This window comes from Lolium rigidum, chromosome 7, assembly GCF_022539505.1.
Source record: "Lolium rigidum isolate FL_2022 chromosome 7, APGP_CSIRO_Lrig_0.1, whole genome shotgun sequence".
NCBI lineage: Eukaryota > Viridiplantae > Streptophyta > Magnoliopsida > Poales > Poaceae > Lolium > Lolium rigidum.
In genome coordinates this window covers 8952723-8976143 of record NC_061514.1, presented here as the reverse complement: position 1 = coordinate 8976143, position 23421 = coordinate 8952723, and the positions used below count along the sequence as shown (strand labels likewise).

The 23421-nt window shown below is 46.7% G+C and overlaps 1 protein-coding gene across 4 annotated transcripts; it reads left to right on the top strand.

The window, feature by feature from the left end:
- Window positions 1-18398: 18398 nt before the first annotated feature.
- Window positions 18399-22854, top strand: LOC124669471 (G-type lectin S-receptor-like serine/threonine-protein kinase B120). Of its 4 annotated transcripts, none has more exons than XM_047206090.1 (7): window positions 18399-19700; window positions 20638-20736; window positions 20820-21001; window positions 21546-21756; window positions 21852-22089; window positions 22182-22332; window positions 22415-22854. In XM_047206090.1, the coding sequence occupies exons 1-7, from the start codon at window positions 18440-18442 to the stop codon at window positions 22715-22717; spliced, it is 2445 nt and encodes an 814-aa protein (XP_047062046.1). In that variant the 5' UTR covers window positions 18399-18439; the 3' UTR covers window positions 22718-22854. The 4 variants fall into 4 exon arrangements, with proteins under 4 accessions (XP_047062046.1, XP_047062045.1, XP_047062043.1 ...); XM_047206089.1 differs by having other exon boundaries at window positions 20817-21001; XM_047206087.1 differs by having other exon boundaries at window positions 20635-20736.
- Window positions 22855-23421: the final 567 nt, after the last annotated feature.

Sequence of the window (23421 nt, the reverse complement as noted above, 5' to 3'; positions counted from 1 at the left end):
CAGCTACATGGGGCATATTTTAGTATTGCGCGAGACCTCTGCATAGTGGTAGGACACCGCCTTCCCACCACATATCACGTGTCATATGTGCGCGCTAGCTATCTGGGAATCCATGCGGCTTCCTGCGGTGTCCCGCCGAATCCGCTGGAAAGTGACCGGATTTGAACTAGGGCTACACTTTCCGTCGCTCGGTAAATTTCGGAAAAAATGTTTTTAGGTCTATGACATATCACTTTATATGCGAATTTTTTCCTGTTTAGCGCGATGGTAAACGGGTGCACCAGCGCGCCCGGTACAGCCATACCGCATCTCCATGGGTGCCCGTTTTGGCCAAATGGCAATTTAAACGAAGTCAGTAAATCCTGCGGAGCCGCATGGCGTCATTTTATGTGTGCTAGTAACCACTCCAAAAGTCGGTATTAGGATACGGCAATTATTTTGGAAAACCCTTCACAAACAGGGCTATCACGTCCGGAGTTCTATGGCTTTTAGGGCAATGAGTAGGAAACTGCCCGTGACACCACATAGTTTGTCGGAACGAGGCATATTTTGCACGTGCGTGGTCCCTGGAATGGGAAGCAAGGCCCCGGGAGCGGATTTCCAATCCGACCCATGGGCGATGGTTTTTTCATTTTCGGGGTGCCAAAACGGGTTTTTTTATGAAGCAGCTACATGGGGCATATTTTAGTATTGCGCGAGACCTCTGCATAGTGGTAGGACACCGCCTTCCCACCACATATCACGTGCCATATGTGCGCGCTAGCTATCTGGGAATTCATGCGGCTTCCTGCGGTGTCCCGCCGAATCCCGTCGGAAAGTGACCGGATTTGAACTAGGGCTACACTTTCCGTCGCTCAATAAATTCCGGGAAATATGTTTTTAGGTCTATAACACATCACTTTATGTGCTAATTTTTGTCCGTTTAGCGTGTTGACGAACGGTGCACCAGCCTGCCCGATACGGCCATTTCGCATCTCCCGAGGGGGCCGTTTTGGCCACATGGCAATTTGGGCGTCATATTTGGATTCCTCTAATTTTTATATTCAAATGATTATATGGATGTTATATTTAGATTCCTCTCATTTTTCTGATCGATTTAGACATATTATTTGTGGAATTTCAATTTTCCGATTTAAAGATATTAATTAATCCATATTAAATAGAAAAAAAGACCAAAAAATAAAATCATTTTATTGTTATTTGAATTCAATATTATTATTACTTATATATTCATTGTTGTCTACTTAAGTAATTGTTTGGGATTTAAAAATAAAGATGTGTGCATCACGGTTCAAGGGTTAATAGAGTTGATATGCTATTATTATCAGCAAGAGGTGTCAATTCTATAACGGAAGCTCATCCGAATGGAACCAAGAAGTTAAGCGTGCTAAGGCTGGAGTAGTGTGAGGATGGGTGACCGACTGGGAAGTTTAATCATGATTGTAATTTGACTTAAGATTAAGTGTAGTTAGAGTTAAAAGTGTATTGGGTGAAAGATAAACAAGTAAAAAAGAAAAGAAAAGAAAAAAAGAAAAAAATGTGTAAAAGAAATTAAAATTTTAAAAAAATTAAAAGTCTATGCCGAGGGTTTTGCCATCGGCATATAGAAAAAAATAATTTTTTTTTGAATTTTTTGTTTGAATTTTTTTGGAAAAGAAAATTTTGAATTTTTTAAAAGTCTATGCCGAGGGTTTTGCCGTCGGCGTAGCGTGCTACGCCGAGGGCCGGGCTACGCCGACGGCGATAGTGGCTTTGCTAAGAGAGTTATACGCCGAGGAGCTATGCCGAGGGCGGCCCTCGGTGTAGCCTACGCCGACGGCCAAAGCAGCATACGCCGAGGGTTCCCGGCCCTCGGTATATAGCCCCATTCCTGTAGTGAAGAAACCTCACCGACGGCCAGACACTCATGTCACCCCCGGGGGTTCTTCTCACCGCACCGGGCACGCCGAGCCAGAGGTACCTCGGGATATGGCTCACTGCGTACACGGAAACGGGATGTGGTTCAGCGGCGTCCTACCCCGACATGTTCACCAACCAGGTGGTGGCCCGGCCCGACGTGTCTCCTTCTCGTGGCTCGTGCTTCAATCGGGCTGTGCAAGACACGGCGTCATCGAGTAATAATCTGACTTATGGTGAGAGTGGTTTTAGTCCTGCTAAAACTATGGAGATGGTGAAGGAAACCTTGCAGACTCTTGAGTTACCAAGGGACAAGGGTTTTCCTAAATTTGCTAGGTCGGAGTGTAAGTGGCAGAGACCACCTGATGGAGTGGTTAAAATTAATTCTGATGGTGCTGTTAATGTCAATGACAATTTGGCAGCTACTGGTGATGTTGCACGAGAGGGGGTGGTCTTCCGTGGTGCTACGGGTAAGACTTACCGAGGTGTGTCTGATCCTTTGACGCTGGAGTCCCTTGCTTTTAGAGATGCTGTTGTGTATGCAAGAAGCAGGGATTTCACTAATGTTGTTTTTGAAGTTGACTCTGAAGATTTGGTCCGACTTTGGAAAAATAGAGCTAATGATCTTTCAGCAGTCAAGCAGGTCTTAGATGAGATTAGTGAGCTGAGTTTGTTGTTTACAAATTTTAGCTTAGTTCATGCTCGTCGCGAGGCTAACCAGGCGACTTTTTCTTGTGCAAAATATATAAGCCTACAAGATGGATCGTTTTCCTGGGATGCTGAGCCACTTGCTTTTCTAGTTCACAGCCTTGGGGCTGAATGTAACTTGGTGTGATTTGTGGGCTGCAAGTTTCTGACGCACTCTTTTCCTTATCAGGGTACCTAAGTGAACTGGAAGGTTTTTAATGAGGCGGCTTGCTAGCTTTTTAATATATTATCTTTCAAAAAAAAACAGGGTGAGTATTTTCAAGATTTTGCTCCCAGTCACAGCATGTCTGCTTCTACTGATGTGCATATTCCTTCTCTGGATGTGCTAGTTCAGAGGTAGAATCACACTCAAAGCCGCTATTACACCACTCAAAATCAACAATATTTGCACTACTTCTAAAGACTACCTACGGACAATTTTTCAATTAATTATTTCTGTTAGGAATGCGCCGAAACAAGGCTATTCAGGGAAACACTATTCTAGGAGGAGCATCAAAGGAGCTTGGTGATGAAAATATAGAGCTTCCATTTGTTATCTTTAAAGACATTGTTACCGCCACAAACAATTTTTCTAATGACAACATGCTCGGACAAGGAGGTTTCGGGAAGGTTTATAAGGTAGTAGTAATCAGATAATCTGTTTCTTTAAAACTACTGTACTTGTATGAACACGATGTCAATCATATTCAGCTACCTAATGATAATAATGCAGGGAATTCTGGAAAATGACAAAGAAGTTGCTACCAAAAGGCTAGGTAAAAGTTCTAGACAAGGAGCCGAGGAATTTAGGAATGAAGTTGTTCTAATTGCCAAGTTGCAGCAATTCCCTGTATAGTACCTGGGGCTGCCGCTGTCGCTCGTTAGGTTGTCGAAGCAGGACCTGCAACCCCTTGTGGACAAAGTAGCAGCACATGTGCCAACGTGGAAAGTCAAGCTGCTGGAGAGAAGCGGACGCCTTGTCTTGGTGAACTCGACGCTCACAGCCACGCCGATACATCACATGCTAGCCCTGGACCTCCTTCCATGGTTCTTCACTTGTATTGACAAGCTGCTACGTGGGTTTTTCTGGTCGGCGGCCAAGGAAGCAAGAAAGGGCCAATGTGTGGTGGCATGGAACACGGTCTGTTCACCAAAGCTGCAGGGGGGCTGGGAGTAAAGAACCTACGCCTGCTGAACCTCGCGCTGAGAATGGGGTGGCGCTCGATGGAGATGGATAGCATGGACAAGCCATGGCAAGGACTGCATTTCTCTATACCGGACAAAGCTGAAGGCGTTTTCCTTGCGGCCACGGCTTGCGAAATTGGTAACGGGAAACGACTCAGATTCTGGGTGGACCAAATGGCTCAACAACAGAAGCGTGGGTCAGATTGCGCCAACATTGATCGAACACATCAAGCCATCAGACAGGAGAGTCACGGTGGCGGAGGCGCTCAACGAGGACAGCTGGGTCAGCATGATCAAAGGGACGCCCTCTCTTCAGGCCATAATGGAATACCTGACGCTGTGGGATGCAACGAGGGGAGTGGAGCTATCGGAGGATGACGACGACGCTGTACGCTGGAGGCTGACGGCGAACGGAAGGTACTCGGCCAAATCCGCATACGACATGTTCTTCATAGGAAGAACGGTAATGGCTGGGGCAAAGGAGCTATGGATGGCAGGGGCACCCCTCAAACACAAACTGCACATGTGGCTGGTCCTGAAGAACAGGCTGTGGACGGCCGATCTGCTGGCTAAAAGAGCCTTGCAACACCCACCGATGTGTCCGCTATGCTGCCAGGAAGAGGAGACAGTCGAGCACCTGACGCTCCAATGCTCCTTTATCACGACCCAGCCCAAGGCCCATGACAAGACCAAGGCCCAGCGCAGGATGGCGAAGGAAGAGACGACTGAGTCAGCTACTTACCTCCATGAAGAGCGCCGCCTCCAGTCGAACTGATTAGATGAATGTTCCGATCCATCTGGATCTGTATCTCAAGATTTGTATCAAACTATAGGAGATTCGTATGAACCCTAAGTGAGATCATATCATCTGGTATCAGAGCCACCAACCACCACCCCCAATTTTTTCTCCGATCCTAATTCCGAAGCAAATCCGGTGGTATCGGGTTCCGATCTGCTGCTGCCGGGCCTGCGACGGTTGATCAGGAAGAGTTGGATACACCCTGGCGCCGAAGAGACCGACGGCGGCGGAGCGGAGGATGTCGGAGAGAGTCGCCGCCGCGGCGGAAGACACCAACGTCAAGCTGGACTCCCTCGCCGAGCAGCTCGCGGGCTTGACGTCGTGGATGAAATCCATGGACGCCTCGGTCGCCGATCTCTCAGCGGCGACTACCACGCTCAAGCTTCACGCGGAGGACGCCGCTGCGAGGCTGGGCGTCATAGAGTCGCGGCCGCCACCACAACCTCCATCGCCCGTGCAGCTGCCTACTACACCGCTGCAGGGCGCGGTGGCAGCGCGACAGCTTGAGGGGCACAACAACGACAATCCTACACGGGGGCACAATCACGAGGCCTCCGGGTCTCGCCGATTTCCCCCGGACAATGGTACGATTATCATCACCGATCCTTATACTTCATACACGGATGAGGATTCGTATGACCGACCTAGGAACCACACTCGCTATACTTCCACTCCTAAGATGGGCTTTCCCAAGTTCGATGGCACCGATCCCACCATTTGGAAGGACAACTGTCACTAGTAGGAAAAGCCTCATCGGTGGCGCACAAAAAGTGATTATGTGGCGCACGGGAGGTGCGCCACAGAAACGTCGCCACAAAAATAAGGTTTCTGTGGCGCAGGGGCCCAACGCCACAGAATTAAGGTTTCTGTGGCGCACATGGTTCCCCATGCGCCACAAAAACAGGTGCGCCACTGAATTACATTTTGGTGCGCCACAGAACATTGTACAGGTATACTCGATTTTATACTGCCTGGTGTATTATACAGGTTTTATACACAGTATACAGGTTATATACAGATATAATATAGACAGATATAATGTGGACACATATAACATAGCAACATTATGCATCATCATCACATTATACAACAATATAGACAAATGTTTTGCATACAACTCTTAATTCATACAAATTTCATAATTTCGAGATACAAAGTAGTCTTCATCCGGTTCCTCCTTTGCTCCCCTCCTCTCTACCCACCAGGCTCGCTTGCATCGGGGTCTTCATATCCAGTTCCTACTATGATGAAAATGGAAGAAAGTGAGACCAACAAGTCCGATGCACAAGAGAAATGGAATAAATGCCTCATACATTGTTGGTCAACACAAATATTAACAATCCGGGATGGCGTCAGTGAGACCAAGTCCGATGCACAAGAGATTGATATTTGTGCTATCTTACCAGGCTCACTTACGCCACCCCAGAGTGTACGGGGACCAAACATTTTAATCATCTGCATTTTGGAAATACCAAAGCAAATGGAATGACAAAATGGAATAAGTGCCTCATACATTGTTGGTCAACACAAATACTATGGTCAGAAACCATAGTTGCAGTATACGCCGCAGTATACTTTGCAGAAGGGCCCCCTTTCCCCGGCCGCCGTTCCGTGAACGGGTCTTTGACGAGACAACAACGCCGATCTGCCTCTCCGGTGTAGAACCACGACAGTCCCAGCCGCCTCCCTTGTGGCCGTGTGTCCCGCGCCCTGCACTGTTTGCCTTCTTGCCCGGTGAACCAATAGACTGATCGTTGGAATAAGGAAACCGATGACGGCCGGTCGCAAGATTAGATTGCGATCGGCCGTCATCGGCTTCCTTATTCCAACGATCAGTCTATTGTTCACCGGGCAAGAAGGCGAAGAGTGCAGGGCGCAGGAGACGCGGCCACAAGAGAGGCGGCTGGGACTAGCGTGGTTCTGCGCCGGAGAGGCAGGTCGGCGTTGTTGTCTCGTCAAAGACTCGTTCACGGAACGGCGGCCGGGAAAAGGGGGGCCGTCTACAAAGTATATTGCGGCGTATAGGTGACCAAACATTCTAATCATCGGCACTAAAATGGAAGAAAGAGCCAAGTGGTATCTCAACTAGATATCATATGCCTCATACTTTGTTGGTCGAAAGAAATATTAACATTCAGGGGTGGGGTCAGCGAGGCCAGGTAGGATGCACAAGAGATTGATATTTGTGCCATCGCACCAGGCTCAGTGGCCCCACCCCAGAGTGTACAAGTGACCAAACAATTTAATCATCGACACTAAAATGGAAGAAAGGCCAATGCAATTAAGAAGTAGCTAGTATGAACTAAATGGAATGCCTCATACTTTGTTGGTCGAAACAAATATTAACATATAGGGATGGAGTAAGTGAGGCTAGGTAGGATGCACAAGATATTGATATTTGTGTCATCACACCAGGCTCACTTGCTCCACCCCCGAGTGTACGAGTGATCGACCAACCATCTAATCATCGGCAAGTACAAAAACACCACCAAACCAGCAACCATGGTGACATAAGTCAAGATGCTCAAACACACATAGCATGCATGGAGCAGATGCTCCAAAGGGATTATTCATCACTTGATATATAGACCAAGTGATGCTGGCAAAAGAGAGGCCAATCAAGAACCAGTAAATCCAGTAAGTGATAGATATGCCTAAACAAGCAACAACACATAGCATATCCCAGCTAACCAGATGAGACAAGTCTTGGTAGCCAACTTAATCACCTAGCACCACCTAGCCTTTTAAAACCATCAGAAATAGTCCTTTTTCTTCAAAGGATACCACAGTGGCATTCATTTACATGATCCCCTACTGTGAATATCTCTATTTTAGTATACCATCATAAGCATTCCATTTAAATCAAATAATCCATCAAGTAAATCTTCATAAGGATACCACAGTAGCATCAAGTAAATCTTCACAAGGATACCACAGTAGCATACCATAAGCTCACAAGAATCCATCATTTTCTTCACAAGGATACCACAGTAGCATACCATAGTAGCATTTCATGCATTTAAATGAACCAGTAGCATCAAAACCAACCAAATGTCCAACTAGCAAGCAATACCAAGTGAGCAAGTCTTCATTACCTTGTACAGGTTCAGACATGGATTTATAGAACAAGTACAGAGAGGCAGAGAGGCATAGACAATTTCTATAAGCATATAGAACACTCCAATTTCTATAAGCATAGGCAATTTCATTGTCACATCTTTCTATAAGCATAGACAATTTCATTGTCACATCTTTCTATAAGCATAGTAGCATACCATAAGCTCACAACAATCCATCAAGTAAATCTTCACAAGGATACCACAGTAGCATAGTAGCATACCATAAGCTCACACAAGAATCCATCATTTTCTTCACAAGGATACCACAGTAGCATACCATAGTAGCATTTCATGCATTTAAATGAACCAGTAGCATCAAAACCAACCAAATGTCCAACTAGCAAGCAATACCAAGTGAGCAAGTCTTCATTACCTTGTACAGGTTCAGACATGGATTTATAGAACAAGTACAGAGAGGCAGAGGCATAGACAATTTCTATAAGCATATAGAACACTCCAATTTCTATAAGCATAGACAATTTCATTGTCACATCTTTCTATAAGCATAGACAATAAGCATCTTCTTATGTCATATTGACAATTTTTATAAGCATAGACAATTTCATTACATTGTACAGGTTCAGAACAACATATAGAACACTCCAATAAGCATCTCTAGCAGCAGCAATGCATATGAACACCATATGAAGCAAAACGATTAGGGGCAATGCATCCAGAGCAACAGCAGCAATGCATCCAGAGCGAGCATTTCGTCGAGCATGTTGTGCTCGCGCGGGGGAGGAAGAGGGAGGGGAGGGGAGGGAGCTCACCGACGACAACGGCAGTTGTGGAGGAGCTCACCGACGACGACGGCAAGGGTGGAGGTCGCGGCGGCTCCTCCACCTTGACGCGACGGCGGCCCCTCCTCGCGGCGGCCCCTCCTCGCCGTAGCGGCAGCTTGTGCTGCAGGTGGCGGGGATGGGATGAGCGTGGCGGCAGGCGGCCCTCACGGAGGAAGGCGGCGGCGACGGCGATGGCGACGACCATGGAGGCGGTACGGATCGGAGGGGAGAGGGGAGGGGAGAGGTGCATGAACAGGCGTGGGGGAGGGCACGGCCGACGCGCGCTGATATAAGTTATCTTATTTCTGTGGCGCACCAGAATAAGTGCGCCACAGAATCAACAACTTCTGTGGCGCACCGAAGCACGTGCGCCACAGAAAGACCTACACTAATAATTGGTGGTGGCAGGACGTGGGCCCCATGTAATTTCTGTGGCGCAGGGTTCGCTGGTGCGCCACAAAATTAAGCTATTTCTGTGGCGCACCTTGCCTGGTGCGCCACAAAATTACATTCTATGGCGCATTTTTGGTGGTGCGCCACAGAACTAAGCTCCGCCTATAAGGGTTTTCCTACTAGTGTGTGAGATGTATTTTGAGATCTACGGCATCTCTGACATGATGAAAGTAAAATTTTCCATGCTAAATTTTGTGGGGAACGCCGCGCTCTGGCTTAAAACAGTGCAATCTAAGCAATATATCATCTACTGGGAAGATTTATACAAAGCTAGAGTCCTATTGGGGCAAAAACAATTTAATTTGTTCATGCGCAACACCAACTCCTCCTGCATGATCCTAGCACTAGTGAAGTTTTCTTTGTGGAGTGTTTCATCGCGGGCTTAGCTGATGAATTGCGCGTTGCTATCTTGTTGCATTTACCTGAAGACGTGGATACTGCTAGTCTCTTGGCTCAATTGCAGGAAACGGAGCAAGAAAATGTTCGGCAACAACAACAGCGTTCGTCTTCGTCCTCGCGCACAAATTACTGTACCTTCCATAATACGGACAAGGCCAAACATTCCAGCCGCGGGGATGAACAGAAGAAGCCAGAAGCACCACGCTGCGATGACAAGCTGGAAGCACTCTGCGCTTTTCGCAAGTTGAAGGGGCAATGCTTCACTTGCGGCGAGAAATGGAGCCGCACCCACAAGTGCCCCACTCAAGTGCCTCTGCATATCCTGGAGTAATTGCTGGACGCCCTTCCACCAGACCCGGACTCGGCGTCTGACGACGAAGTCAGTTCAGGTGACGCACTTATGTGCTTCGACATCGCGGCAATCACGGGCTCTACTCCAGCACGGCGCAACACCATTCGTCTCCACGGGCACGTGGGCAAGCACGAGGTTCTGATCCTCGTCGACTCTGGCAGTGGTGCCTCCTTCATCGACACTTGTCTTGTCGACAAGCTCCACGCCTCTCCGCAACCTTGCGAGCCGTCACAATTTGTCATCGCCAACGGCGACACCATGATCAGCGGCACGATGCTGCCTAACCTAGCATGGCGCACACAGGGACATACCTTCGATCGGGATATGAAGATCTTACCATTGGGCTGCTACGACATCATTCTGGGCGCAGATTGGCTGGAGGAATTCAGCCCTATGTGGGTGCACTGACGCCATCATCGCATGCGCTTTAAGCATCGCGGACAACGCATCACTCTGCCAAGGCATCCAAGATGAGAGCACGCCAGGCCACCAAATTACTGCTCGTCAGCTTCAGGGCCTTTTGCGTCGAGGCGCAGTTGCTGAATGTGTCGAAGTGCAACCAGTACATCAACAGGGCAATCTGCATTCCTTGGAGACTGCAACAGGTGAAGGGGTGCACCCAGATATAGCTCCTGTGCTGACAGCATTTGCAGACCTCTTTGTGCCTGCTGCCGGGCTACCTCCTCGACGCCACCAAGATCACTGCATTTCGCTCGTACCAGGAGCTCAACCAGTAAATGTGCGACCATATCGGTATGCTCCTCATCAGAAGAATGAAATCAAGCGCCAGATACACCTCATGATGCAGCAAGGTATCATCCGGCATAGCTCCAGCCCCTTTGCTTCTCCGATTCTTTTGGTCTGTAAAAAGGAAGGAACATGGAGATTTTGTATTGACTATCGGCAACTCAACTCCATCACCATCAAACACAAGCATCCCATACCCGTAGTGGATGAGTTGCTCGACAAGCTGGCAGGAGCTCGTTGGTTCACCAAGCTAGACCTGTCATCAGGGTACCACCAGCTACGAGTGGCAGAAGGTGACGAGTACAAGACGACCTTCCGCACTCATCAAGGCCTGTACGAGTTCTTGGTCATGCCTTTCGGCCTCACCAACGCTCCAGCAACATTTCAGAGTGTGATGAACTCAGTTTTCGAGGAGGTGCTACGCAAAGGAGTCTTAGTGTTCATGGACGACATTCTAGTCTACACCAAAACAGTGGAGCAGCATGCCAAGCAGTTGACAGAAGTGTTCCAAGTACTTCGTGACCAGCAGCTCAACCTAAAGCGCTCCAAGTGCTCTTTTGCCAAGCAAAACCTGGAGTTTCTTGGACACGTCATTGGCATTAACGGCGTGGCCACGGACAGCTCCAAGATCACAGCTGTCAAGGACTGGCCTAGACCCAAAAACCTGAAGGAGCTCCGAGGATTCTTAGGCTTGATGGGGTATTACCGCAAGTTCATCACGCACTATGGTCTCATCAGCAAACCCCTCACTCAATTGCTGCGCAAAGGAGAAATGTACCAATGGACACCGGTCACGGAAGAAGCCTTCTAGGCGCTGAAACGGGCACTCGTTCAGGCTCAGGTCCTAGCTCTCCCTGATTTTTCCCAACAATTTGTGGTGGAAACTGATGCCTGTCAATATGGTGTGGGAGCTGTTCTCATGCAGCAAGGGCACCCTGTGGCCTATCTCAGTAAAGCGTTGAGTCCACGAAATCAAGAACTCTCAACCTATGAGAAGGAGTGCATCGCCATCCTTATGGCTGTCGAGAAGTGGAGGTCATATTTGCAACACAAAGAGTTTGTTATTCGCACATACCAGAAAAGCCTCTTCCTTTTGACTGAACAACGCCTAGGGACAGGAATGCAGCACAAGGCCTTTGTCAAGTTGATGGGACTGCAATATACCATCCAGTACAAGAAAGGTATCACGAACGCGGCTGCAGATGCTCTCTCTCGTTGCCAACACTCCTCTGAATTGCTGGCCATATCAGCAGCTGTTCCTTCATGGTTGGATAAACTGGTCATAGGTTATACTGATGATGCACCAACTAAGAAGTTATGGACTGAATGGAACCTCTCGGGTACGAATGCTGAAGGTTTTGAACTGCGGGATGGAGTTATCCGTAAGAACGGTAGAGTTTGGGTGGGAGGAAACTCTTTAGCCGGAGGGGAGTCAGAGCTGGGAGCGACGGACTCCATGGTTTCAAACGAAACCGAGTCGATGATCATGGAATCGGCGGTTGAGGACAACTTGCTGGTGGAGGGACCACCGGCCAAAGTGGCAAGGGTTGGTTTGAGCGCGGATGAATAAGAGGCTGGGCGCGAGGCGGTTGCGAACGCGGGTGCAGAGGAGGGAGTGGTGGAGGCGGAGAGGCTGGTGGGCCAAAACCTTCAGAAGGAGATCATGGCGGATATGCAACTCGCCCAGGCTCCTAGGTTCAAGACCGCCCCCTACACCCAGTACACAACACAGTCCTCTTCGATGGTGGTGCACAAGAGTGTTCGGAACCAGGGCTCCTCGGCTGGTACCACAGCCTTGGTGAAAGCGCAATGGTTGGCGGCATAGAAGAACCTAGAAGCCAAGTGCAAAGCCAAAGGTACGGACTCCACCCTTCTTGGTTTTCTTTTAGATTTCCATTTAGCGTCGATAATTGTGGATAGTGGTGTATCATTTAATCATAACGCGGGGACACCTACGGAGGTGCTCACGCTGATTCGGGCTAAGGAATAGGTACAGGCGGCGCTGGCAGCGTCTGCCAAGCGACTTCACCTGGAGGTCGAAGCCCGTAAGGCCGCCACAGTAGCGGCTGAGACGAGCATGGTGACAGGGATGGTCACCGGCCGGTTGGGCGAGGGATTAGGGGATCCCTCATCTGCGGGGACTGTTGTGGACAGGCTCGGGACGGAAGGGCCGAATGTGGACAGGGAGCCCACATCCGACTTGGCTTCGGCGCGGTAGCCTACTGCAGATGTCGGTGTGGTGGCACCGGTGGAGCCACTTCCCTCCCCACTGAGGCCGGACGCGGCGGCTGGGATGATCGATGATACGTCGCAAACGTATCTATAATTTTTGATACTCCATGCTTGTTTTGCAACAATTTATATATGCTTTGCTCATGCTTCGTTGCATTTTTATACATTTTCCGGCACTAACCTATTAACAAGATGCCACAGTGCCAGTTCCTTGTTTTCTGTTGTTTTGTATTTCAGAAAAGTTGTACAGGAAATATTCTCGGAATTGGATGAAACAAAAGTCAAAGTCAATATTTTACCGCAACGAAGACGAACTCCGGAGGGGAGTCGAAGAAAGGCGGCAGGGCGGCCAGACCAGCCCTAGGCGTGGCCTGGCCCTGGCCCACGCCTAGGGGTGGTGTGGCCCCCCCAGGGCTCCACCGATCTCGCCCTTCCGCCTATTTATTCACCATCTCGGGAAAACCCTGAACACCTGAGCCTCCATCCACGAAAAGTTCCGCCGCGGCCGCCATTGCAGACCCTAGCTCGGGAGGGTTCTGAAGCTCTTCCCGGCACCCTGCTGGAGAGGGAAATCATCGCCGGAGGCATCTACATCAACATGCCCACCTCCGAAGTGATGCATGAGTAGTTCATCTGAAAGGACGAGATGTCTCCTAGAGGGGGGGGTGAATAGGCGTTTAAAAACTCTTGCGGATTTGTCTTGTAAGAATGCGGAATTAAACTAACATTTAGTTTACAAGCACAAACCCTAAATATGCTAGGCTCAACTAAGTGTAACAATAACAACTAGAGCTAGGCAAGATAGGCACAAGATATATGTAGCACAAGTGATAGCAAGATATATGTACTTCAAGCACGATGGCTATCACAAGGAAAGAGAGCTCGGGTATAGAAATAACCGAGGCACGCGGAGACGAGAATGTATTCCCGTGTTCCCTTCCTTTGCAAGAAGGTACGTCACGTTTGGAGGAGTGGAGGTCCACGAAGGATTCCCCGCGCCACGAAGGCTCACCCTATTCTCCGAGCCACACCCACGAAGGATAATGGCCCTTTCCTTATGGTTAGCTTTTCCTCCGCTCCGGAGATGGCAAGCTCCACAACCACTTCACAAGCTCCACGAAGGAGAAGCCCGGGCCTCTTCACAATCTTCCTTGAAGAGATCACCGGTGCACCAACCGCCAAGCCAACTAGGAGGTCTCCCTCCAAGAGTAACAAGCTCACGGTCTCTCACTCGAACTAATCGTGGTGGAGAGCTCAACACTATGCAATGATGCCAAGCAAGAACACTACAGGTGTTCAAGTCCTTCACACTCAAATCCCACCCAAGCAACAAATGCTAGGATGAGATTGGAGAGGAAGAACAATGGAGAAAGTCAACAAAAGACTCCAAGATCTAGATCTAAAGAGTTCCCCTCACTTAGAGGAGAAATGGATTGGTGGGGATTGTAGATCTAGATCTCCTCTCTTAGATCCCTCAAGAATGAGCAAGAATCATGGGGGGAATCAAGAGAGAGGGCATGTTTTTCAAAGGCAACAATGGAGGAGAGAGAATAGAAGAACTAATACAACCCAAGGTGGAAGTAGGGCTATTTATAGCCCAAGAGCAAATATAACCGTTGGGGAAACGTTGGGCTGAGTCAACCATCGAGGAGCCCGGTCAACCGGACCACAGACCGGCCCACCCGGTGCAGGACCCGGTCAGACCGGGCCACAGATCGGACCAGCTGGTTCGTGACCGGGGCGAGACTTTGTCGCGCAGAACCTGCACCGGGGAGGCCGGTCCACCGCCCAGTCAGACCGGACGAGGGGCCGGACCCGGATTGACATGAAACCAATTTTGTTGGAAAGATAACGACGAATAGAAGATATTTTTAGATGCTTTAGAGAGGGAGTCTCCCACCGTCAAGAAACGGTGAAGACGTCCAAACTCGAAAACGCAATAGAAGATGCATGCAGATTCCGTTTTCGATGAACTTGGGCTTGTTGTAAAGCTAGCAACAAGCTCAAGAACCTCTCACAGAGAAACACCAAGAAGCAATAGGGATATGCAAAGTATGCAAAGGATTGAGCTCCCTAAGACGATGCGATCAAGTTACCCAATCGAAAGCCCCTCTTGATAGTGCGGCTATCTATCCTATAATCCGGTCTCCCAACAACCACCTTAAGACCGGTAAAAGGAAAACCTATCAAGGTCATACCTTTGCCTTGCGCAACCCGCTTGATCTTGATGATAAATCTTCAAGCTCCACTCAAGCCGGAATGCCTCACTTGATCATTGTTGCTTCCTGAAGACTCACAAATGCTCCTCCATACACTATGATGGGAAAGCTCCATTGATGCACATCTTCACATGTCCATTATTACCAAATGGACAGCAAGCTTCAAGCATGTGATCCACTTGAGATGCTCATCTTGAACTTGCCCAACTCAACCTTGTATCTTCTCATACTCTATCATACTATCTTGAGGTGTATAAAGAATTCTTCACTTGAAATCAAGCTCTCAAGCTCTTGATCATTCATTGCTTATCACATAGGATAGAGCATGGCTAATATTGAGTTCCACATAAGAACTCCATCTTCATTTCTTCTTCTTGATCATATCACATATATATCTTTAAATCGATGATCTTGATGCCAATACTCAAAGTATATATTTATCTTCATGGCATCCATACTTGAATCCAACACATGGACTACAAGTAGTACCTATGGAATATTCCTTCATATAAACTCAATGAAAACATTAGTCCATAGGGGTTGTCATTAATTACCAAAACCACACATAGGGGCAATATACCCTTACATCATCCCTGGACTATGGGTCCATAACAGTAGCTAGATGGTTGTCTTCTCCAATTTGTGCCTCATGTTTAGACCTTGTGAGCTACCCTACATGATCAAGATCATCTTTATGTAATTCTACATGTTGTGTTTGCTGGGATCCGATGAATATTGAATACTATGTTGAGATCGATTATATATTCTTGTCATATGTTATTTATGATCTTGCATGCTCTCCGTTGCTAGTAGATACTCTGGCCAAGTAGATGCTTGTGACTCCAAGAGGGGGTATTTATGCTTGATAGTAGGTTCACGCCTCTAGTTTTCTGGAAGAGTGACAATAACTTCTAAGATTGTAGATGTGTTGTTGCTACTAGGGAGAAAATAATAATGTTTTATCCAAGGGTAATTCTATTGTTCACTTTACACACATTGCTTAATGCGATAATCTGTTGCTTGCAACTTAATACTGGAAGGGGTTCGGACGATAACCGGAAGGTGGATTATTAGTCATAGACGCATTGGATTACGGTCTATGTATTATGTTGTAATGCCCAAACGAATCTCATAGTAATCATCTTATCATGTATGGTCGGTATTCCGTCAATTGCCCTGCAGTATTTTGTTCACCCATCATGTTATTTATCTTTATGGAGAGGCACCTCTAGTGAACTGTTGACCCCGGTCCTTTGTTTTACATTGATAAATTCATCCACTGCAATCCTGCTATGTTTACTTACTGCAAGCTATGTTCTCTTTAATTACTACAAACATCTCTTTCCAGTCGATACATTTAATCATTTGTGTTCAGCAAAACCGGTGAGATTGACAACCTCACTGTAAGTTGGGGCACCGTTATTTGATTGTGATGTGTGCAGGTTCCACATTGTTGTTGACATCGGTAGTGCGTCCTGCCAATAGTTAGCTAGCAACACCTTCAGAAGTCACGCATTTCTCCTACTGGTCGATTAAACCTTGGTTTCTTACTGAGGGAAAACTTGCTGCTGTGCTCATCATACCTTCCTCTTGGGGTTCCCCAACGATGTGCAAACTGCGCTCATCAATCGTCAAACCACCCCGGAAGAAGGGAGAAAATCTCGCCTCACGGTTAGGAAGGGTAGCTCTAAACGCAAGGGTGCATCATTTCCTCATTCAGAATATCAGGGGCTTTGGGGCGCTGGGTCGCGTCACTTAGCTCAAAGACATCCTTTTAAAAGAAAAGGATGATATCATTGGCTTACAAGAAACCATAAAGCAGGAGTTCTCGAGGGTTGAGCACCGACGTCTTGAGCACGGGGGTCAATTCGTTTGGAACTGGCTTCCAGCATATGGACACTCTAGGTTCTTGTTAACGGCCCGGCAGATCATGCTAGGACAGAGGAATTCTTAGGAGAACTACATACGGAGGTAGCTGCCTGCCCCTGCCTCTTGTGGCAGGGGAGATATCAACCTTGTTCGGAGCCCAGCGGACAAGAGTAACGAGGTTGTCAATTGGCCAAGGGTACGCCGGTTTAACGATGCTTTGGCAGGGCTGGTGCTGCGTGAAATTAATCGAGCAGGGGCTCGCTTCACCTGGACCAATAACCATGCATCCCCTATATGTTCGGTGTTGGATAGGGTTTTTGTCTCCATGGGATGGGAGGCTTCCTTCCCGCTATGCACGCTAACGGCCATCACAAGAATTGCCTCGGACCATTGTCCTTTGATTATGGACACCGACGAGAAAGGGTTGGGCTATGCATTGTGTTTTTCCTTCCAAACCTGGTGGTTTGGAGTTCCTGGCTTTGGGGAGCTGGTAAAGGAGAAGATTTCCCTGGTGATCTGTGAATCGGGACCTCACTGATCGAGCATTGACCTCTGGCAAGGCATCTCCAGAGGACTAAGGCAATTTCTCAAGGGATGGGGTGGCAAACCTGGATAGTATCGTAGATTCCACGGGTTTGGATGAGGAGGGGTGGGCTCTCCGATACCATCTAGAGGATCAGATTACGCAGCTAGATACCCTGGAGGAGAAATATGCAGAGATGGAGGGTACTGATCTACTGGACGTGGCTAGAGACGAGATCCGGAGGCTCTACGTGCGGACACCGGACGGAGGATGATGGCGTCGTGGCGGAGGGTCCTTTCCCTTGACCAATTTATCTTTAAGTTATGAGCTCTTGTGAGACTATGTTATGTATTGGTAGACTTTGATCTTGGATTTGGTGTCGTGGTGGGTTTGGAACCCGTTGTATGAACCTTGTTGGCATGTTGGCTTTATATATAAAGCTGAACCTATGGCATTATGTTTAAAATATGAGAATCTGTCGTGCCAGCACTAACAAACCATTTAAGGGGTGTGTTGTGAACAACGGCGGCTCCAGGATCACGGCGTCTGAGACAATCTGCAGCAATGCGTCTTCAGTAATCTACAAGAGCAGAGTGTTTTGGAAAAATAAATGTCCTAACAATGTGTAAGAACATCGCAGTGTAGTGCTCACTAGTGTACCAACTGAAATTCAGAAAGGACGGATTTTAAACCTAAATAAAAGAAGTTTTGATAAATCACAGAGATGACCTGCATTTTCACACAAGGGTTGTACAGTACTAGATATTTTGGCGTGAGAGGGAGGCTGATGTAACATCTACCGTATGGCCCATGGTAATCAGTACGCGACCACCAGCTTATCTTTCGGCTTCAGATGGAGAAAACCACGTACTGGTGTGGTGTGGTGAACTTTCAAAACAAAAATAACTTTCCTTTGCGCGTCCATCGCGGTCCTTCAAGACTTGTTGCCTGCTTAGCTGCTCTCCTACTGTCCGGTAGCCTGGCCATATGTGAGCTATGGTCCTGGTCGACCTTGCCGTCTTGATCAATCACTACTTCACTGGTCCCATTGACTCCAGATTTTTGCCATAATGCATTCCTTCCGTTATACATATTCACCTGCTGCAGAAAAAATATTCCAAATAAGCATCCTGCGTACATTCCCTTGACACCAGAGCAGACCAAAGGAGACGGCTTAATGGCTATGCGCTACATTCCCATCTTCATCCTCCTATTCTTGAGTTCATCCTGCAAATCTGATGACCAGCTCACACACGCAAAGCCACTCACCCACGGCGACACGCTTATCTCCAACGGCGGGGGCTTTGCTCTCGGCTTCTTCTCCCCGACCAGCTCCAACACCAGCCTGTACCTTGGGATATGGTACCACAACATCCCTGGACCAATCACCGTCGTGTGGGTTGCCAACCGAGACAACCCAATCCTCGCCCCTTCATCCCCGGTGCTCGCCATCACCAACAGTTCAGACCTGGTGTTGTCAGATTCCCAAGGTCGCACTCCTTGGGCGGTGAAGAAAAACAGCACGGGCGCTGGAGCTACTGCAGTGCTGCTCGACGAGGGGAACTTGGTCCTCCGACTTCCAAATGGTAAGATCACATGGCAGAGTTTTGATCACCCAACCGACACAATACTTCCCAAGATGAGATTTTTGGTGAGCTACAAGGCAAAAGTCGCCATGCGGCTTGTTGCTTGGAAGGGCCCAGATGACCCATCTTCTGGGGATTTCTCGTGCAGCGGCGACCCTAGCTCTCCAGACCTTCAGTTCGTCACATGGAACAAGACAGAGCCATATTGCCGCATCACTGTCTGGAGCGGCAAGTCTGTGTCCGGTGGCACATATCTAACCAACACCAGCTCCGTCTTGTACCAAACGACTGTCAACTCTGGAGACGAGTTCTACGTCACCTACACAATCTCTGACAACTCAACGCTCATGCGCTTGATGATTGACTACACTGGCAAGTTGAAGTACCTAAGTTGGAATAGACACACATCATCATGGGCAATCTTTGGAGAACACCCCTCTGTTCCATGCGAACTCTATGCCTCGTGTGGCCCATTCAGTTATTGCGACTTCACTCAGATTACCCCAGCTTGCCAATGCCTTGATGGATTTGAGCCTGACGACGGTGTTAATTTTTTCTCTAAAGGATGTTACAGACAGGAAGCGCTCAAATGCGGCAAGCAAAGTCATTTCGCTCCCTTATCTGGGATGAAGGTTCCCGATAACTTCTTGCACATAAGGAACAGAAGCTTAGATGAATGTGCAGCTGAGTGTCGTCGCAACTGCTCGTGCACGGCTTATGCTTACAGCAACTTGAGTAGCGCCGGTGCAATGGCTGACCCTTCAAGGTGCTTAGTTTGGTCAGGGGAGCTTATCGATGCTGGGAAATCAACCTCTGGCGAGAATATGTACATCCGCCTGGCCGATTCTCCTGGTATTCCGCAACCCGTGCAAAAAAAAATTTCTCTACAAGTCATTAAAAATATTGTATCGCCAGTTTTAATGGAGCTTTTCACGTGAATAAGACGTGTTAACAAAATTTGCATTAAAATTTAAAGATGGGACGCATATGGACAAGATTTATTATGCAAATACATAGATATCGTACTATGACTAACTATAGTTGACATGATTTATTATGCAAAATTTGCAACACTCATACTAGTAATCCTTATGACTAACTATAAATCTATTCGAGTATTTTGCGCAATACGTTAAATCTGTATAAATTTTGAATTTCTAGCCTCCCACAACATGTTATTACATCCAATTTACAAAAAAATGACATTATGGATATTAACAGTTTTGACAAAAGATATTTTGATGATCGTTTTGTACTGTAATATGTTTATCACACCCAGAAAATTTGTGATATACGGCGAAAAATATTTTCGAGACAAAGATGTTCGAGTATCTAATCTCAATATTTCTAACAGGATCTCTAGTTAGTCTTAGATGTTTTGTAAAAAAATGTTACACTACCAAGATTCTTTTACCAACACAAAACATGGTTTTTGCCATTATTATAATATAAACAATAGAACTTTCAGCCTAACTTTAATTTCAAATGCATACAATTCCTTTTCAGGTTTTATGGATTAGCTTTTCATGGGCCATAGCCATTATGTTCTCCCTTTTATTGCGTTAACAATAGACAAAAAAAATTAAGGGGTAGAATCAGTAAAAAACACGGGCTCAATGGAATATCAAATACATTCCTTTTTATGATCAAATCATTGATTTACCACAAGCCTTAGTAGTTTAATTCCTTAACTTGTGGGTAGCTATATAAGCACTTAATTAATTTCACTGATCCATCATGGTACGTACACAAGTGAATTCTGAACTTCTCATTGGATGCGTTTCAGCAGGTAACAAGAAACATAGTACAGAACAGATTCTACTCCCGATTATAACGTTCTTGTTGCTATTGGCATGCATAGCCCTCGTCGGGATCTACAAATACAAAGGTAGATTAACCAAGGTGTCTTGACTTCCACATATTATTATATCAGTGTAAGAGTTAGATGAATATGGATGTCCTAACTAGCAGGCAAATGGAGAAAGAAGAAAAACCAGAAGAAACTGATGCTAGGATACTTCAGCACATCCAAAGAACTTGAGGGAAACAGTACAGAATTTCCATCTGTTACCTTTGAAGATATCCTTTCAGCAACAAATTTTTTCGCTGACTCCAACTTGCTAGGGCGGGGAGGCTTTGGCAAAGTGTACAAGGTAATATAATGTGGTGCATACAATAAAGTCGATGGAAAGAACAGCAGCATAGTTTACCTTCAATTGTTGTCTGACTCAAAACACCCTTACCAATATCGTTTAGTGTATGCCTTCCACGATGCAACCATCAAAACCATTGCACACAATTAGCCTTCCCCTCCCTCACATTTTTCATTGCCATGAAACCATCCGGCTTTGGATCACATGTCATCTACATGGACAAGTTGATGGCTTAGGCTCTTAGCATCTCTCATTCTTACAATTGTTATATCTAACAATTGATACATGTAAAAGTTGATGCCAAATTCGTGAAACATGTCCATGTTGATGTCACGAGCTCGAAAATTGCAGTGGTTTAGGATGAGTCTGTTATTTGCACTTTCATATTCGAGAGTGCAAACGAGACAATTTTGGAGTTAGAAACATTTTTTGGCTTAGAGTTAAAATGAGTTAAATGGACTTGTCGGTGTAAGGATAAGTATATGTGGGACCTGAAAAAATCTGCTCCCATTTTTTTTTAATCGAAGAATATGTCCTAATGTAGGGAACATTTGAAGGTGAAAATGTGGTGGCTGTCAAAAGGCTTAGCCAGAATTCTGGACAAGGTACAGTGGAGTTCAGGAATGAAGTAGTTTTAATTGCCAAACTGCAGCACAAAAACCTAGTCAGACTTCTTGGTTGCTGCATTCATGGGGATGAGAAGTTACTGATCTACGAATACCTACCTAACAAAAGCTTGGATTCATATCTTTTCGGTATGTACTTTTTCTATCACACCTTACAAATTTCTTTACTTCAACCAAAATGATATTCATGATAACTAGTTTCATTTTCATATTGATCATGAAAGATGGTGCACGAAAATATGAGCTTGATTGGTTGACACGGTTCAAAATAATTAAAGGAATAGCAAGAGGCATTCTTTATCTCCATCAGGATTCAAGATTAACAATAATTCACAGAGATCTCAAAGCAAGCAACATCCTGTTGGACAAAGAAATGACTCCCAAAATTTCAGATTTTGGTATGGCAAGAATATTTGGTGCTAACCAGAACCAAGCAAATACTAACCGGGTCGTTGGGACATAGTAAGCAATCCTTATAGCCTTAACACTTTTGTTTATATGGCATGGTATAGTATATGTCATTGGCTTACCTTTTGTTTTTTTGCTTTAAACAGTGGTTATATGTCGCCTGAATATGCGATGCGAGGTGCCTTTTCTGTAAAATCAGACACTTATAGCTTTGGTGTCCTTCTCCTGGAGATCATCAGTGGCTTGAAGATCAGCTCACCTCAGCTCCTAGCCAACTTTTCTAGCCTGATCACCTATGTAAGTATTGCATAATACACAAAACTATCAATCCCTCCCCTTCCCCCGGCATACCGTATGGTGACACCGTTCTATTGATCAGGCGTGGAGATTATGGGAAGATGAAAAGGCAACTGAACTGGTGGACTGTTCAGTTGTTGCAAGCTGCCCACTTCATGAAGTTCTACGGTGCATTCATGTGGGACTCTTGTGTGTTCAAGATCATCCCAATGATAGGCCACTAATGTCATCGGTTATGTATATGATAGAGAATCAAAACGCACTTCTTCCGACTCCAAAACAACCTATATATTTTGCTGAAAGTAACTATGAAGGTGGAGAAGCAAGAGAGATGATGGAGAACTCCATGAATGAAATTAGCATCACAACACTTGAGGGTCGTTAGATGTTGTATTACTTAGTGTGTGCGGATTTTGGTATAGCTGAACTCAACTTTTCGTAGGTGGTTGTAATATTCGTGATTTTGTTGTATGAGAAATCTGTGAATAATAGCTGGCGAGCCGCCGCGGAGCCTGGTCGATATGCCCAACTGTATTTTCATTTTGTTCGTAAAAGAGCTTTATCTCGTAACAGAAACCAACCATGTTGGAATGCCCCACTGAATATGATTATAACCTTGAAGCAAATCTTCTAAAGTTTGGTTGCCTGGACACTTTACAAAATATTGTACTGTAATCATAATTTCTACCCAACTGATTCATCAAAAAACTACACTGAAATTCTATATGCCCCAGGGCTTTTGCAGATCAAGTAAACAACCTAGCCAAATTAAGTTCAGCGGAGAGACCCAAATGCGTATTGCTAGGTGTACCTTAGCTCAAGCCGGGACCATGAAGACCCTGGAGTGGTAAATCGCCTCGATGAACTTGCTTCAACGGCTCAGTGAACCGGCCAACGCCACTGCACAGCCGGAACTGTCTCCGCGGCCGCTTCCTCCGAGCCGTGGCCGACGCAGCATGCGGCGATGCGCCGCGCCGCCGTCCGCTCCTCTTCTCTCGTCGGCGCTTTCCACTTCTCTCACTCCAAGGAATGGCAACTGTACCATTCAGTAGGCCTTGGCCCATTACTTCCGGTTCTTAAAACAAGTGC

Bases quoted from the DNA above. Each gene is read 5' to 3' on its own strand.
- LOC124669471 (XM_047206086.1), top strand. From the start codon at position 18,440: ATGGCTATGCGCTACATTCCCATCTTCATCCTCCTATTCTTGAGTTCA. The intron at 20,737-20,816 runs GTAGATTAACCA...TGTCCTAACTAG, and splicing joins CGGGATCTACAAATACAAAG to CAGGCAAATGGAGAAAGAAG. The intron at 21,002-21,545 runs GTAATATAATGT...GTCCTAATGTAG, and splicing joins GCTTTGGCAAAGTGTACAAG to GGAACATTTGAAGGTGAAAA.